The sequence below is a fragment of the Sceloporus undulatus genome, chromosome 3, assembly GCF_019175285.1.
Source record: "Sceloporus undulatus isolate JIND9_A2432 ecotype Alabama chromosome 3, SceUnd_v1.1, whole genome shotgun sequence".
NCBI classification, from domain to species: Eukaryota; Metazoa; Chordata; class Lepidosauria; order Squamata; family Phrynosomatidae; genus Sceloporus; species Sceloporus undulatus.
Window position 1 is genome coordinate 127,960,925 of NC_056524.1, and position 16,554 is coordinate 127,977,478.

General features: G+C 38.3%; 1 protein-coding gene across 1 annotated transcript in view; it reads right to left on the reverse strand.

Moving 5' to 3' along the window:
• Positions 1–16,554, reverse strand: part of PIBF1 (progesterone immunomodulatory binding factor 1) — a 119,077-nt gene that overhangs the window by 29,108 nt on the left and 73,415 nt on the right. The window contains exons 11-13 of the mRNA XM_042456552.1: positions 8,427–8,592; positions 8,017–8,167; positions 1,253–1,343 (exon numbers count right to left, since the gene is read on the reverse strand). Coding sequence (XP_042312486.1) covers positions 1,253–1,343; positions 8,017–8,167; positions 8,427–8,592 — 408 coding nt within the window. The remainder of the gene's footprint in view (positions 1–1,252; positions 1,344–8,016; positions 8,168–8,426; positions 8,593–16,554) is intronic.

The window sequence follows — 16,554 nt, forward strand, 5'->3', positions numbered from 1 at the left end:
GGGAAAAGCTGTAACAGCTGTTTGAAATTACTACCAAAAATGCTTTAAGAGAAATATCAGCTTCATTCTATACAGAATATGCAGATAATTAAACTTTGAATAGATAATGTGCTGAATGAAATCTGAAAGCTTATAAAATCATATTTGTAATTAAAGGGAATATGTCTTCCATTAAATTTAGGAATAGAAATGTCACATTGTGGGGTGTTCCTGGTTGAAGGTTCTTACCAGCCATGGCCTCTTTCAGTATCCATTCATTTACCTTTTCCATTCACTTTTATGGCTCTGTCCCTCAACATTTCCTCCCCTAATGCATTTCTAGTTCACACTGGGATGTTTGTGGAATCAACCCACAACTTTCCCTCTGAATTATGTTGTACATCTGCAAATCATGCAGTTTATTGTTTCTCCCTGACATGTACTGATATTTCTCTTGTGAAGTTGCTATGTTTGTTACAACAAGGACAGGCACTTAGAGAACTGTTTCCTATGTAATGTTTTGCATTGACTAAAGATAAATCAAACCTACATTTTTTTCTTATGGAGTGGGAAAGAAATTCAACATGGGAGGGGAAATAGAATGTAATGGATCATTATGAAGGCCAGCATGGCAGAATGGAATAATAAACGTAAGCATTCTACAGTGCAATATATGGCTGCAGGTCCAATTTTCTATTTGAACAATGGCATTGTAATTGCTATAGCTATCATTCTAATTAAAAGAAGATTAATATGATTCTATAAAGCAAAAAACAAAGCCAAACATTGAGACAAAAATCCATATAAATGTTAAAAATTTAAAAACATGCCTACACATAATGAATACACCTGATCAATTTATTTCACAGTACTTCTGTATAGTAAAATGTAGAAGACTATTATGGAAATGTCATTTACACTTGTTTAGAAATTCAGAATAATAGGGTCAGAAACATCTGTAAAAAGAGTCTGATTTCTCTCGCCTTCAAACATCAACTCCCTCTTCCCTCTGATGAACCTGTATGATTTAGATCATAGAGACACACAGCAAGCATGTGTGAGTAAAGTGCTTCATGCTACAGAACTGCCTGAAGAATGAACAGACTCTTCAAGACGACTTTGGTAGTCCTCTCTGTTAAGCAGTGAAACATCACAGGGAGACGTACAATTAGCAGCTGTTTGGGGAATGGATTGTCTAAGAACTTCTTGTTATACATAGTTTCATAACTGAATGAAAAAAAAATGTTCCACTGTGAGTTGATATAGATTTTACCTTTGTTTCAACCGTCTTTTGGCTGTAGTAGGAACGTTTGCACCATATCCATAGGAGAAGAGAACTCTTTCTGCTTCATCTTCATTTTCAACTATAAAAATACAGAGCAGCTGTTTAGAAAAACATCTAAGAAAAAGTTAAGTAATGTGCTAAACAAGGTCATATGATCAAAGCAAACTTTTTGTAAGCTGCTTTGAGAGCCTATAACAGTGATGGCGAACCTATGGCACGCGTGCCAGAGGTGGCACTCAGAGCCCTCTCTGTGGGCACATGTGCCATCGCCCCAGCATAGAGTTTGCCAGAGTTTGTTACTAGTAAGCCAGAGGGACATGGCACTTTGTAATAAATTAGTGGGTTTGGGGTTGCAGTTTGGGCACTTGGCCTCTAAAAGGTTCACCATCACTGGCCTATAAAAGCAGGATATAAATATTTAGAAAGAATGGAGAAAGAAAGAAGTTTATCATACTGTCCTTTCCTCCCAAACTAGGCATGGGATGAAAACCTTTTATCAAATTTTATTGCACGCCTCTGTGCCCAGGCATGAGGCATCTCGCACCCAATCATGGCATCCCATACCCAATCTGGACTTCTCCTGAACCTTGCAAAGAACTGGAAAACCCTGTTCTTACAAAAGTGCACAGGAATTTGATCTTCACCAGTAGTCACACAACACTATAACTATACACCACAGCCATGCTCTACACTAATCTACTTGAGTCTAATATAGCAATACTGTTACAGGAAAAGACATTCCACCAAAAAATTAGGAAGAACTTCCTGATACTAAGAACTGTTTGACAGTGGAACATGCTTCCTCAGAGAGTAGTGGAGTCTCCTTCTTTGGAGGTTTTTAAACACAAGCTGGATGGCCAGCTGTTGGGGGTGCATTGACTGTGTCTTCCCGAATGGCAGGAGGTTGAACAGGATGGCCCTTCAGGTGTCTTTCAACTCTATGATTCTAATTAGTTGCTATATATTAATATAATAATCATATTGACGTTATGCATATATAGGCACAGGTATAAACATGAGAATGCCTGAAATCTGATGTTCTCAGAGAAGGATCTTTTGCATGCCCCAACACCTGATAAAATTTGGTTCATATGTACATGTAATAGGTCTTTCTCTGTGGTAGCACCCTGACTTTAGAACTCCCTATTCAAGTAAGTTAGGCTGGCTCAATCTCTTCTGAACTTCCAGTGGGCAATTAAAACAGTACAGTTCCACATGGCCTTCAACGCTTGTAACTGCTCTGTTTTAAAATTGGATTTTATGATTATTCTTCAAACTGATTTTAAAAAAATTTAGAGAGCATTTTGGTGTATTTTGATCATGTTTTTATTTTTGTACTGTCTCAATTACTTTTATTTGTCCATAGTCTCAGTAGTCCTTGTGGGCTGGAAGGTGATATAAAATATCTTAAATGAATAAATAAATGAATAAATAAAAATATAGATAGATAGTATGATATATTTTGTTTTGAACAGGATCATCACTTTTATAGAAAGGTGGACATAAAAACTAATTAGCAAATTTGTATTGACTGAGAAGTGGTCAGATTTTACACACGCACTGCATCAAAAATAATTTAGGGATACACCAAATACATGATGGGCAAAGTGAAGGTCCCCCAGTAGGTGATATCTGGCGCATCTAGTAACCTGGATGCCTTGCTGATTGGGTACACACTGTAAAAACTTCCTCCCTGCACAACCTTTAGGGCATGGTATGGAATGAGTGGCTTTCCAGATGCTTGATGGGTTGCAATGTCCATTAGCCAGACCACTTCCATTATTAAGGAATATTATATATTAGGGATGGTGGCAGTAGCAATCCAACATCTGGAAGGCCACACAAGCCCCATCCTTGATTTGGTATCACATCCACCCACTTTTGGTGTATATGGTAGCATTATCCTATATGTGCAGATGGTCTTCCAAGTCAAACTGTTTGCAAGAAAGGGGCAAGTGGCAGCTTGATTTCAACATGTTAATTTTGCATTCTGCTCTCTTTGGGGGGGGGGGGGAAGGAGTGATAATATGCCCTTTGCAGTAGCAGGCAAATAACAATAACTGGCTGAGAGTTTAACTGTCTCACAGCTATATCAATGTATCATTTCAGGAAATGATTAGCACTGTTCTCCTTAAGAAGTTATTCATTCATTTATGAAAAATATAAATAATCTTTCCTCCCTGCCCCCTCCCTGATCTATGATATAAAGGAGCAAACAAGCACTATTTAGCCCTGGAAGTGAGTGTTCTTTTTTCCTGGCAACATATGCAACAGTATAATTATACACGGTTAGGAGAATAATTATGAGCACAAAATGTACAGGACAAAATATTTTTGGCAAGAATCTCAAATTTGAATGCAAACACACAGAGGGGAAGAAGGAGAAAAAGAAGGAGAGAGTACACTATAAGAAATAAAGTTTATTTCGATAAGCTTTTTGACAACAGAAAAATCAAAGAAATGAATAATGAACAAATTGAACTGATAGTTCTGAATATTTTCAATCACAGTGGTAAATATTTATTAGGGTAATAGGATTTTCTCTCTCTCATACACAGACACAGTAGATTAAATGTGTACTATGGTAATACCAAAACAAATGCCAAGCTTGGCAGAGACTGATAGTGCAGAGTATGAGCAACAAATGAAAAATCTGAAATTATTAATGGACGCCCCCCCCCCAACTCTCAGAGGGAGTGGACAGTTACCTTGTGCTTGCGTTGAAACAACTACATTTTTATAAAAGCACACTGAATCTCCCAAAAGTGTTTTTTATAGAACTACTCAGTGAGATTATAGCAAAATAGAAACTAACTCAGATTTTTTAAGCCTCTATCTACTAGGTTGTTTGTGCCGACACACTCACTCTCTAAACATTTTCCTGGGTTTGTAACAAGTTTGTGTTGTTTCTTTGAAATCTACATAGTGCCACTGTTAAAGTAAGGTCTGCAGCACAACGAAAGAGCACAAGCTTTCCACGCTGAAGGTCCCAGGTTCAATTTCCAATTCCAGGTAGGGTAGTCCTCCTGGCTTTCTATGTGTGACTGAGAGGAGGGCCTGTTCTGCAGACCTCAATACAAGGATGGATGGGATGTGATATTTCACAACTTTTACAAGCCTTTTTCTGTGATAGCTAGCACAGATTGTGCCCAGAAATTGACTCGTTGCCAGTGAAGTTACTGCAAGAGGAAAGTTATGTTCTCCCTGTAACCAGCCCTGGTCTGAAGTTGAAGGCTTTTATGGCGGGCATCCATAGTTTTCTGTGGGTTTTTTGGGCTATGTGGCCATGTTCTAGAAGAGTTTCTTCCTGATGTTTCACCAGCATCTGTGGCTGGCATCTTCAGAGAAAGATGGCTACTTGAAGATGCCAGCCACAACTGCTGGCGAAACATCAGAAATAAACTCTTTTAGAACATGGCCACACAGTCCAAAAAACCCACAAAAAACTACAGCCCTGGTCTGTTTGTAGCACTTTAGATCAGTTAAAGTGTCCAAACACTTAAAAGATAGATTTTTCTGAGATATGGTGTTGTTAATTTGAAGGTGATATATAGATGAGGCTAATAAGATATTAATAAAAAACCTCCAAGCAAGTGTTGGAAGGGCTCTACAGAACAATTTACATAGGCAAACACATAGTGGTCCTGTATGTTCGTGGCAAAATACAGTATTGGAAAGAAACTGAAAATTCACTTATTATTGGCCTTCTAGCCATCTCTCAATATTGTATTGTTGAGGCTAAGTTAGTTATACTTTTTTTCTTTACACACACACACACACACACTTAATTTTTTTTAAAAAAAAATTAAAAGGCAGCCCCAGATAGAAAGAATGTGAAGCTGCTTGGTATAGTTAGGCTGCTGCCAAGAATGTGCTACTCCTATCCATTTACACAAAGGATTATGCTCAGAGTCTACATCAAGACTACCAAAAGTGGTGGTCCATGGACTGGTACTGGTCCCCAAGATATTGATTTCTGGTCCCTGGTGAGTTTTCAGGAAAGGAAGAAATAGTTATAGCCAGTGGCCAGAAATATGGTGCTGGCCTGGTATAGTGGAAAAAAATAATTGCTAGTTCCTCACATCAGAAAGCTTGAGGTGCATTAGTCTACACGATTCACTGCCAGTATGCAGAAAGACTGAACGAACCACTGCTTAGGAGATCCTGACCCACTTTACTCCCATTTGGAGTATGTGGTGGCATTCAATGCCCACTTGAGCTTTGGCCCACTTGAGCTTTGTTGCACCATTCTATACAGTGCTGACAAGTTCTTCAAGTAGCTGGTGTCTCCTGTCATTCCAGGCCTTTGTTCATCCTGGCTTGTGAAATTAACTAGGTCTGGGCTAGATATAGCCTGGAGGTGATTAATACAACTTTGAAGGAGGCAGGAGGCCTCTCTAACTTAAAGACAGAAGATATGAAGCCAATCCTGAGGAAACTTAAAATATTCCTAGTTACAGCACACTTTTGAATTTGCTATTTTTGGATAAAGTGTTGGAGTATGTGGTAACTTCTGAATAGCACTGATGATTCTGATCAACTGACCAAAAGAATCCTTCCCAATCTGGGATTAGGCCTGATTTTTGGCAGGAAAACAGTTTAAGGGGGATACAGACAGGCAGCTCCATGCCGCCCATCTTTGTCCCTCCTTGGTGCTGTGCCAGCTGCACAGCGCAGTACTGACACACTCCCTAAAAAGAAGCCACCTAGAGCGGCTTCTTTTTAGAAGTATCATAAATGCCTCGATGCGGCGCCATGACACCTCTTCCAGTGAGCACCGTTTGGGTGCTTGGATGCCAGCATGTCACTGTCGTGTGCCCCGTGTGGATGAGGCTGCGGCAAGATGGTGCACGGGTGCCCAAAGTAGGGCTGGGCGTGTATGGACGCCCGGCCCTGCCGAGCCCTAAAAACACCCCCAGGTCAGCGTAAAGCGCCAGTCTGTACTGGGCCTTAGTTGTTATAACAGGACCGGATGGGGACACTCTGATCCTAATAGTTTTTTCACCATCAGGACCTCTCAGAGGCTATCAATCCCATCAGCTATGACATTCCCCTAGGTTATTTATCCTGAAACATTAGGGATGGTGATAGCCATGGTTGAACAGTCTCAAAAGGTGTTGCTTGGGAACCTCTGCTTCTTCCTGTGGAAACAGGACTATGAAGCCAGTTTGAAGAGTCTGTGGCCTAGATATTAGTGTGGGCTGGGCACACTAAAGCTCATGTGACACTGACTACACAAAAGGAATGGGAATTGTACAACTCATCAGTCAAATATTCACAGGAAAAAAAATTATACAAAAATGTTTTTAGGATTTTCCCTCTAAAAAACCGCAAGAGAATCATGCATGTAAAATTAGCTCCCCATCTTAGTTAGGTCTCAAATTTGTTTTGTAAACTGAAGGGCTCTTCCAACCACATCTGGTTTCCCTCTGAGAGAATACTGCAGTTCCCCAAAGGTCAAAGAGCTGCATAATGGCCCTTGGAGCTTGTTCACCCCTGCTATATGTGAACCCCTAGATGCTCTTAACCAGACAGCATGACGTTTTAGCTTAATATGCTTAGCTAAAATGGCTTAAGCCATGCGGACGAAGTACGAGACAGATGAAAACAGAAATCTGTGGTTTAAAAAAGGCTCAGGCTATCTATTATTTCTTGTTATTGTTGTTTTCTTTTGCTCTGGCTAATGCAGCAAGTTCCCTTAAGTGCAACTCACAGCGGCAGCTGAAAAAAGACTGATCAGGATGTTACAACAATATGGGAAATCCTTCAGTAAGTATGTATGCATGGCATGTATGTATGTATTTTATATCCTTCTTTTCTCTCAGAGTAAGACACAAGTCAGCAGCTTACAACATGATTTAAATCAGAATATAGTTAAAAGGAAACAGTCAGTTGTAACATGTAAGAAAAATTTAAAACAACTGAACTATGATATCAAAACAGAGCATTATGTTAAATCAGTTTAAAAGCATTTAAAAACATAACAAGAAAGAGGGGAGAAGTACAAGTAAGTACCTCCATTAAAAGATCTTTGCATAGCAGGAAGTTAATGGCCAAAATCTGTCTAAACAAAAAGGCCTTTGCCTGCTGGTGGAAAGAGAAAAGGCATGACGTTTTGTGAAAGGGAGATCCACCACCTTGGAGCAGCCACTGAGAAGCCACCCCCTCCCCACATATGCTCATTAAACATGCCCACAAGGGTGGTGAGACCAAGAGAGGCTTTCCCTCAAAGATAGCAATAGTTAAGCAATCTGGACAGTCTTTCAGTTAATCTGGATCCAGGCTGTACAGGGTTCAAAGGCCATAACCAGCACTTTATATTGTGAAGTAAGTAGATGAGGGCTAAATTTTATGACTGAGGGGAAATTAAGAGATCTGTAATTTGAGGTATTTTGCTTGTTTTTTACTCCCAACAACTCCAATATCACATATGCCAAGCAAACAGGATAGGGGAAACAAGCAAAATATTTGCACACAGATCTGACATGCATGCCCTGGGGGACCACATATAGTAAAAAGTATTTAGTACAGAGTAATTTAAACAGATAACCAAAAATGAAAGAGTTATTCTCATTGCCAATTAAGGCATAGTAAAATACATACTTTATGTTAATTTGTACTACACTGCTACATGCAGAATATGTACTCAAAATTCCTGGAATATACATGTTCCAAATCTCATTAATAGCTATCAGATTTTAGATATATTCCAACATACTTCTCCAGGAAAAACAGAGTAATTTAGGACTTACATTCTGCACTTTGCATTATTATCTCATCCAGTTCTTTTTCCAGTTTTTCGTACGTGTCAAGCCTTGCCTGGTACTCAGAATTTTGTGCCTGAAGTTCTGAAATCTGTTTCTCACTCATTGCTTGCAGATTATAAAACTCTTTGGTTAAAACCTATGCAGATGAAAATTAAAGCAGAAGTTAGCTAACAGAGGACTATAAAATTACACACAGAGTGTCCTACTGGGTCACTAGGCTAATATGACTGTGGTTTTCAGAACCACATTGCACTAATACAGCCCCTTACAGGTTTATCCTCATCAACATAGAAGGAGGGCAATGTTCAGGTTGTTGAAAGCCACATTACAATCCTTTTCTACCTAATTTCATTATCAGCAGAGCCTTGCAAATGTCTGATGTTTTCTTTACATACTTCTAGTTTTCGCTGATATTTTTCACATTCCAGTTGGCACTGTGAAAGATTCCTGGAAGTTTCCTCTTGCAGGAGCTGTACATGTTCACTTTCAAAAGACTTCAGTTTGCTCTGATGGAGAAGTTCAGCCACTTTGCTTTCTGTGCTGAGCTGCAATTGCCTGTACCTGAAAACACCCAAAGCAATGTAATGTAACACAGTAAGAAATTGAACAAACTTAATAAAACAACCATCATAATTAATAGTCTTATGTAGCTCTCAGAATATAATATAAAAATAACTGTGGTTCTAATTTTTTTAAAAAAATTAATGGAAACATGTATGTATGTCTACCAAATGCAGATGAGTTTTATATTTTTGCCCCTAAACTAGGGTTTTTAGAATGGAAAGGGATTTTATAGCACCTTTGAGACTAACTGCAAAAGAAGTTGCAGCATAAGCTTTTGTAGATTTGGTCCTAATCAATTCAGCACTGCCCACTTCCAAATAAAGATCCATAGCATCCAGCTATTAATCTTTAGTTAAATGTACTTATGAAACTGTATGTATTCTCTCCCCAACGCCACAAATTTCTGGAAGTAGCAAAGTCTTGCTTAGAGCTGCCAGTTCTTAATGAAATATTTTTCCAGCCTATTTTATAAGTTGGCTGCTTCACTGCTATAAAATTAATTAATAGGGGGAAAATAGCAATAATCCTGCTAATCACTTGCTATACTTCTTCCACAGTCTCATAACCCAATGTAAAAAATGAAATTCAAGAAGGAATTTTAAACCTTTTTTTACAGTTTTAAATCCCTATCACCCAGCCATCCACATAAAAAGTCCTCCCCCAAGAGCTTCCAACAGTAGCTCAAAACAGACAGACAACAAACTAACTAACCAGAGCATTCACAGGGATCACTATATATTTTATTTAGAGATTCTATGTATGGATTCCTTTTACAGATATCCACATGGGACCACTGCACATACATATTCTTCAGAAATTGTTCATGTGGAGCACTTAGTCTGGAGACGGTATTATGCATCATAGCATTCTAGGTATATTGTCATATGTGTACTGTCACTATATATGGCAAAACATATGCCAAATTCATTAATTTTGTTATATACCACGCAGAAATAAAGAAAATGTGTCTTGTAGAGAGTAGCTCCAAGGGTATATGTAGACTGTAGAAATACTGACACCACTTTAAGTGCTGCACCTTCATCCTATGAAATCCTGTGATTTGTAGTTTTGTGAAGCACCAGCCTCTTTGGCAGAGAAGACTAATAACCTTGTAAACCTGCAAATTCCATGATTCTATAGGCTAGATCTAGTAGTGCCAAACTGCATTATTTCTACAGTGTAGACATACCCTGACAGATATACCCTTACCAAGGACAGAATACATCTGTGTAACAGACAGGATGCCTGTCAGTCTTTCATGAACTGATTTTGTTCATAAATGAAAAACAAATAAATGTATTAAGAACACAAATTAAACAAGAGCAAACATACTGTATTCACATCAACATCTGAAAATCATTTACAAAAGTGGAAGACATTAATCTGAATACAATAAAGTTCATCACAAGAACCGTCCATCAAAGAATTGCTCATAAATGATAATCTCAAAAATATTTTCAATGATAAATATATTAAAATATGATATATTGATGTAGGTATGTGAAAATATTATTTTATCTAAATGAATCACAAAACTGGGATGCACTTGGATGTCCACATCATGGACATCAAGAAATTTAGATGAAAAAAAGAAAAACAAAACCCAGAAGTGAAGTTGATCATATGAATCTACATAACTGCTTATATTATCAAAATAAGTTATCTTTGCTTATTCCCATCATCCAATTTAGCATCCAAACTATTTCACTACATCTGAAATTTGTATTGTTGATTCTGCAGCACTGTCCCATGTTCTTTCTGAATAAGTGAATATATAATGAAAGACAAATAAGAGGATGATTTATACAACTTCAATTTATTTATTTTTACAACTATCGCAACTCCCAATAGATGGCCAACTTTTAATGCATGCTATTTTTCTTTAAGTACTATTTCTTCTGGCTAAAACAATAAGAGTAATTTAAATTGGTATTCTTGCCAGATGTTGCATTTGCCTTCCATCTAGTAATTAAACTTACAGAACATTTTGCATTTTGGTTTAGTGAAATCTCTCTTTTAGAGTGAGGCAAAGCTTACAGCTCTGTTTAAAGCTGCTTGCTTTAAAGCAGATTTCCTCCCCCCCTGCCTGCTTTATATTTTGTGCTCCATAATCATTTTTGTGCTGGAAATAACCTAAGAATCACTAAGACTGAAACTGGGAAATCAGCAACACAACCAGCATTTGAAAGTGAAAAAGCAAGAAAACTAGAAATTGACTTATCTCCATCCAAATAGCATCATTACTCAGAAGAAAGGATCTAATTCTGGAATACTATTAAACTGGCTAAGGCTGTTAACATGTACAGAAATGTGCATGCAAGTCCTACTGAAAAAAAAGAAGAAGATATTATACAAGTCTAGAGATGTGCAGGATTGCAATTACAAAACGAAATAAAAATATGAGCAGTTAAATATATAAATAAATTATACTCTTCTCACAGCCCATCAATTATTCCTTATTTTTTAAAAAAAAAACTGAGAATTTTTGTATTATGCTTTAAATTTCCATGGATTACACCCCATGTTTTCAAAAACATGAAGAATTATCCTGAGTTACAAGTGTGTGCATGCATACACATACACAAAGACAGACACTATAATAGAATCATAGAATCATAGAGTTGGAAGAGACCACAAGGGCCATCCAGTCCAACCCCCTGCCATGCAGGAAATCCAGATCAAAGCATCCCCGACAGATGGCCATCCAGCCTCTGCTTGAAGACCTCCAAGGAAGGAGACTCCACTACACTTCGAGGGAGTTTGTTCCACTGTCGAACAGCCCTTACTGTCAGGAAGTTCCTCCTCCTAATGTTGAGGTGGAATCTCTTTTCCTGCAGTTTGCATCCATTGCTTGCTAGTCTCTGGAGCAGCAGAAAACAAGCTTGCTCCCTCCTCAATAATACAAGTTCTGTGGTTTGAACAGGGATGCTTTTAAGAATATGTTGTCTGTATTAATCAGGTCACCACTGTAAGGTTCTCTTGTGTTATCATCAAACAATTGATTTGTGAATTAACATTATTAATCAGGTAATTATTACTGTTTCTACTATCTGCATTTCAATCTGCTTTGAATGTCTTGTTTACAGCCTCCTTCCCAATCATGCACGTGTGTGTGTGTGTGTGTGTGTGTGTATGTGTGTAAAACAAGTCTCTAAAGAAGACAAGTCTTATGCTTCTATACTGACCAACCAGATAGGTACCTATGAGAAGTTGGTAGGTAGTAAGTGGTATTCAGCAACTGGTATTCAGAAGCACATCACTTCTAATTCTCTGCTATAGCTGAGCCAGGACACAGTTCAAATCCCTACTCAGTCATGTAAACCCACAAGGTGACCTTGGGCAAGTCACATTCTCTCAGCTTTAGAGGAAGGCAAACACAAATTCCCTCTGAATAGATCTCATGAAGAAAAGCCTCTGACAGATTCATCTTAGGGTTGCCATAAACTGGAAATCTTGTGAAGGCACACAACAACAAAATCTATAGCCATCGTGGTTAGGATCCAATTTTCCATAGATCTCTGTAATGCTCTTTAAAAACCATCCAAGTTGGTGTTTAAAACATAAAATTCCACTATGCACTATGCTAAGAAATAACTATGTACTATGTGATGAATTTACCACTGTTCAGATTCACTAGATCAGCACAGTTTTGAAAATTATATGGGAGGGGGAAAAAAACCTACCCTGCCAACTTGTGCAAAATGTCTGTCTGTCTATTATGTCCTGTTTTGTTTTGTTGAGTAATGAAACTAAAAGAAACACGAATAGCATTTTTTCTTAAAATTAAATGAGCTTATTCTAATATCCCTTAAACACAATGCTCATAATGCTTGAGAAGGCAGTAGTTTGTTTTTTATTGTGATCTGTCCACAAAGAACATCTAACTTTGGCTGGTTCTGTTCCTCAACTGGAAAATCATATGTCAGGGCAGTGGGAAATTGGAGAGGTGGGGAGATGCAGTTTATTAAATGTCCCTTCAGGATACACGACTTTGGCTTCAATGTACAAATAGCATTTCATATTTGCTAAAAAGACTGGTCCCACAACACCTGCGTAACTAAGCTGGATGTCAAAGACTTCAGGTGTTCATGGTGCAATGAAAATAAAACAGAAATATGTTGTTTTGACACTTCATAATGACCACTGCTGCCAAAGAAGTCTTGATTACAACACAGGTATGAGACATCTTGGAAACGGGCCATTTTATTCACACCTCCCTGAGAAACTGAAATCTTTGTGTCCATCTGCATACTTCTAACACAGCTTCATCCATGTTTGACAACAAGCACCTGCTTGCTTTGTGGAATGGAATGAAACTGCATTGTAATGAAGGTAGGAAAATGGGAGAGGTTAGGGCAGATACACAACATGTTGAGTATAATAAGACACGGACTACAAACATGCTCAAATGATGGCAGAGATCCTAAAAGCAAGGTCAGATGGTTTGTAGCAAGTTAGTAATAAGAGATCTCATTCTGTTTGAGCTTACATGCTGTCAATGGATAACAATAGATTGCCTCCCTTTGGATCAGATGGGCAGCCACTTTTTTCATCATCACACCAAAGCAATAAAATAAAAATCTAAACCTTCACCCACTGAAATGATGAATCTCAATTTCTTTAGCAATAGTTAAAGGGAAATATTCTTTTCAACTTTGCATTTCTCATGAGGGCCTTATTTGTATTCCCCTATACTTCTAGATGTGGAAAGCAAATTTCTGTTGCCAAAATGAAGTACTCTAAATGGTTGAATATCAGTATTCACAGTTTCAACATTTGCCATCTTTGTCAGGTAAACTAAGTATACAGTGACTGCAACTGGAAAAGGTACTTTTGAAGATGTTCAGCCACTGCACTATTGCTCTTAGTGCTACATACATCTAATTAATACCTAATATGGCCTTTAAATCAAACAGACAAGCTTTAAAAGTGTTGCAGCAAAGTACTGCTTGTTTTTTGACAGAACTGGCAATATATATGTATATTCTTGCCTGGTTAGTCCAAGGGAATCTGTACATATATCAGAGGGCTAAATAAAACAATGTAACAAATTTATATATTAGATAGTTAGCTGAAAGCTTGAAAGGATTTACACAGTTAATCAAATATTCCTTCTTTGGACACATTTACCCTTCTAAATCCATGTTCAGTGGCGTACAGTTTCTGACCCAAATGCAAACAGTTACGATAAATGTGTCCATAATACCTTGGGTATTCCCAGTATTCCAAGTGTGCCTCGCTCAGTCCAGTAGAAAACCACAGCGGTGGAGTGACCCCAAAACCATTTTTGAGCTCTTCTGACACATTTCCCCCAAATCATTTTTAAAATGACATAGTGCCAGGGGGGAGAATTTTGCATGTTTTCAGTCTTTACTGACCAGAAAGTTTTGTTTTTTTAAGTGAACCAGAAATCACTTCTTGTGTAAAAAAAAGAAGAAGTTTATTTTGGGCCCCAGGAGTCTGGAAATGTAGAGTGGTTCCTTCATGTGCTCTACTGGGGATGTTCGGGGGGCATTTTCAATCAAAATATTGTGAAATATTTTGTAGAATGTGGCAGTTGGTTGTGTAGCCTGCCAGGCCCCCCCTCCCACAAGTGGTGTGCAAAGCCAGACCCCTGATAGTTGCTCACCCCAGCAAATTGCAAACTGTTTCTGAAAATCTTCATTTGTTAAGTGTGATGATATAACAAAGGCCATGGTTAGCAGAAAATCATTATGTGGCTCTTTGCATCACACCCTCTTTTTCCTTTCTGTTAAGCTGTTTTAAGAGAGCAAATCTGTTCCCTGGGTTACTGAAAGGTATCAGAATAATTTAAAATCACATTGGCTAGAATGCTGGCAGAATGTTTATGCTAACCACACAGATTATTCAGGTTAAGTTCACAGGGGCATCTACCATCTGGAGACTATGGAATGGAGTGCTTCAAAAAGGATAGTGAAGTGACAGGGGAACTGACATTCTTTACAGTGACTCTTCTTTCCCCAGTTGCCCAGTCTGACATGAGAAAACCACTCACTGAGAATTCAAAGGAAAAGGGTTTTGTTCTTTCATTTTGGTCCAACCAAGAACCCCAGTATGCCCCTATACCTCAACTGAAGCTGGTCTCATTGGACATGTTGCTGTAGATAATGTCAATTCACTCAGAGCTCTTTTTTGCCTTTTCCTAATATTTTTTCCTTGCCTTTTTCTAACGCCTACCCAAAATGACACTCTAATACCTACCTAAAATGTGTCTACAAAGGAAGACTGGAAAAAGAAATAAACAGCATTGCAAAATTCCAATCCATCCACAGAGAAGAAAATGGTTTCCCAGCACACTACACATACTATAACACTAGTTAACACCCCGACCTTATGAGGGCTCTCTTGGCCAGATTATCACATCTCTTTTCTGGTTCTCAATCAGAATCATACTGCTTTCCAATAATTCCCTCCACCATGCATGTTGTTATCTAGTCACGTTGGCTTTAGGCAATAGCCTTCCTTCCGCCTTTGTCCACCAAACTGAACTTTGTTATCTCATCACCATGCACATATGTTTAGCATTTCTATTGCTATTTTCATATCAACCTGTACATTCATGGGTATAAAGGTCTGTTCCTAAGCACTTCATTCCATCTGATGAATTAGATTTAGGGCCAAAACAGACTGCAGAAATAATCCAGCTTCAGACCACTTTAACTGCCCTGGCTCAGTGCTAGGGAATTTTGGGAACTGTAGTTTGTTGTGGCACCAGAGCTTTCTGACACAGAAGACTTCCCTAGCATTGAGCCAGGGCAGTTAAAGTGATCTCAAACTGGATTATTTCTGCAGTATGTTTTGGCCCTTAGTCAACAAAAGCTTACGCTATCAACCTCTTTCAGTTTCAAAGGTACTACAAGATCCCTTTGCACTCCTGTGCTTTGCGACACACCTGCTTGGTAAGTCAGAAACATCAAGAAAGACCCAGAAACATCAAGAAAGATGCCACTAGGGTGGCATCACCTGATGCAGTAACTCACAGTGTCACCCCCCCATTGACCCTCCTCCCATACCACACCATACCAAATCCAAAGTAATGCTTTTGTACTAATGTTACTCACAAATCGTAATTCCCATATATCACTGAATGTAACACCAATAACTGTGACATACAAAATTAACTAGCAAAATTAAAATTATATCTTTAAATTACAATACCATATGCACAACCTAAACATATTTACATGCACATAGTTTTATGCAGTTAAAGAGATAATTTGGTAAGAGGTGATGTTTTTAAATAAAATTTTAAAACTTTAAAAGAATATTTTTAAAATTAATTTTTCATTTTTAAATTTTAATTTAAAAAAACAACAAAAACCCTGAGGCCTCTCCTTTCTCCTCACACTGAGCTTCACCCCACCCACCCTATCTCTTCCACTGCCAGAATTGTAAAGGGACACAGGCAAACGCCACAGTCCGCTTTTGCCAAAAGGCAGATGTTTGGGGAGCAATGGTGTCACCCCCCTTTTGGGTGTCACCTGGTGTGTCCCATACCAACCTGCACTCCCTAATGACACCCCTGGAAAGACCCATGGAGCTCCTGGCTTTCTATAATGTTTAATTAAAGAAAAAGTAAGTGAAAAGACAGGTGTCCCCTAGAGTTTAAGCAGACTGACAGACTGAAAATAAGGGATAGTTAGTAACCTGAGTTAAAGTTGGTGGGCTCCTGACTATACCATATTATGCCATATTATGCCATTCCATCTGCCTTGGTCCAGGCCTCGAAGGTAGAGGAGAACTGCTGAACCTGATCCCCTTCCCCACCACCTCTCCCTTCTCCTTTTGTGTCGTGTCTTTTTAGATTGTAAGCCTGCAGGCAGGGAACCGTCTAACTAAAAGTTTCTATGTACAGCGCTGTGTAAATTGACAGTACTTTATAAATAAAGGTTAATAATAATAATAATAATAATAATAATAATAATAATAATAATAATA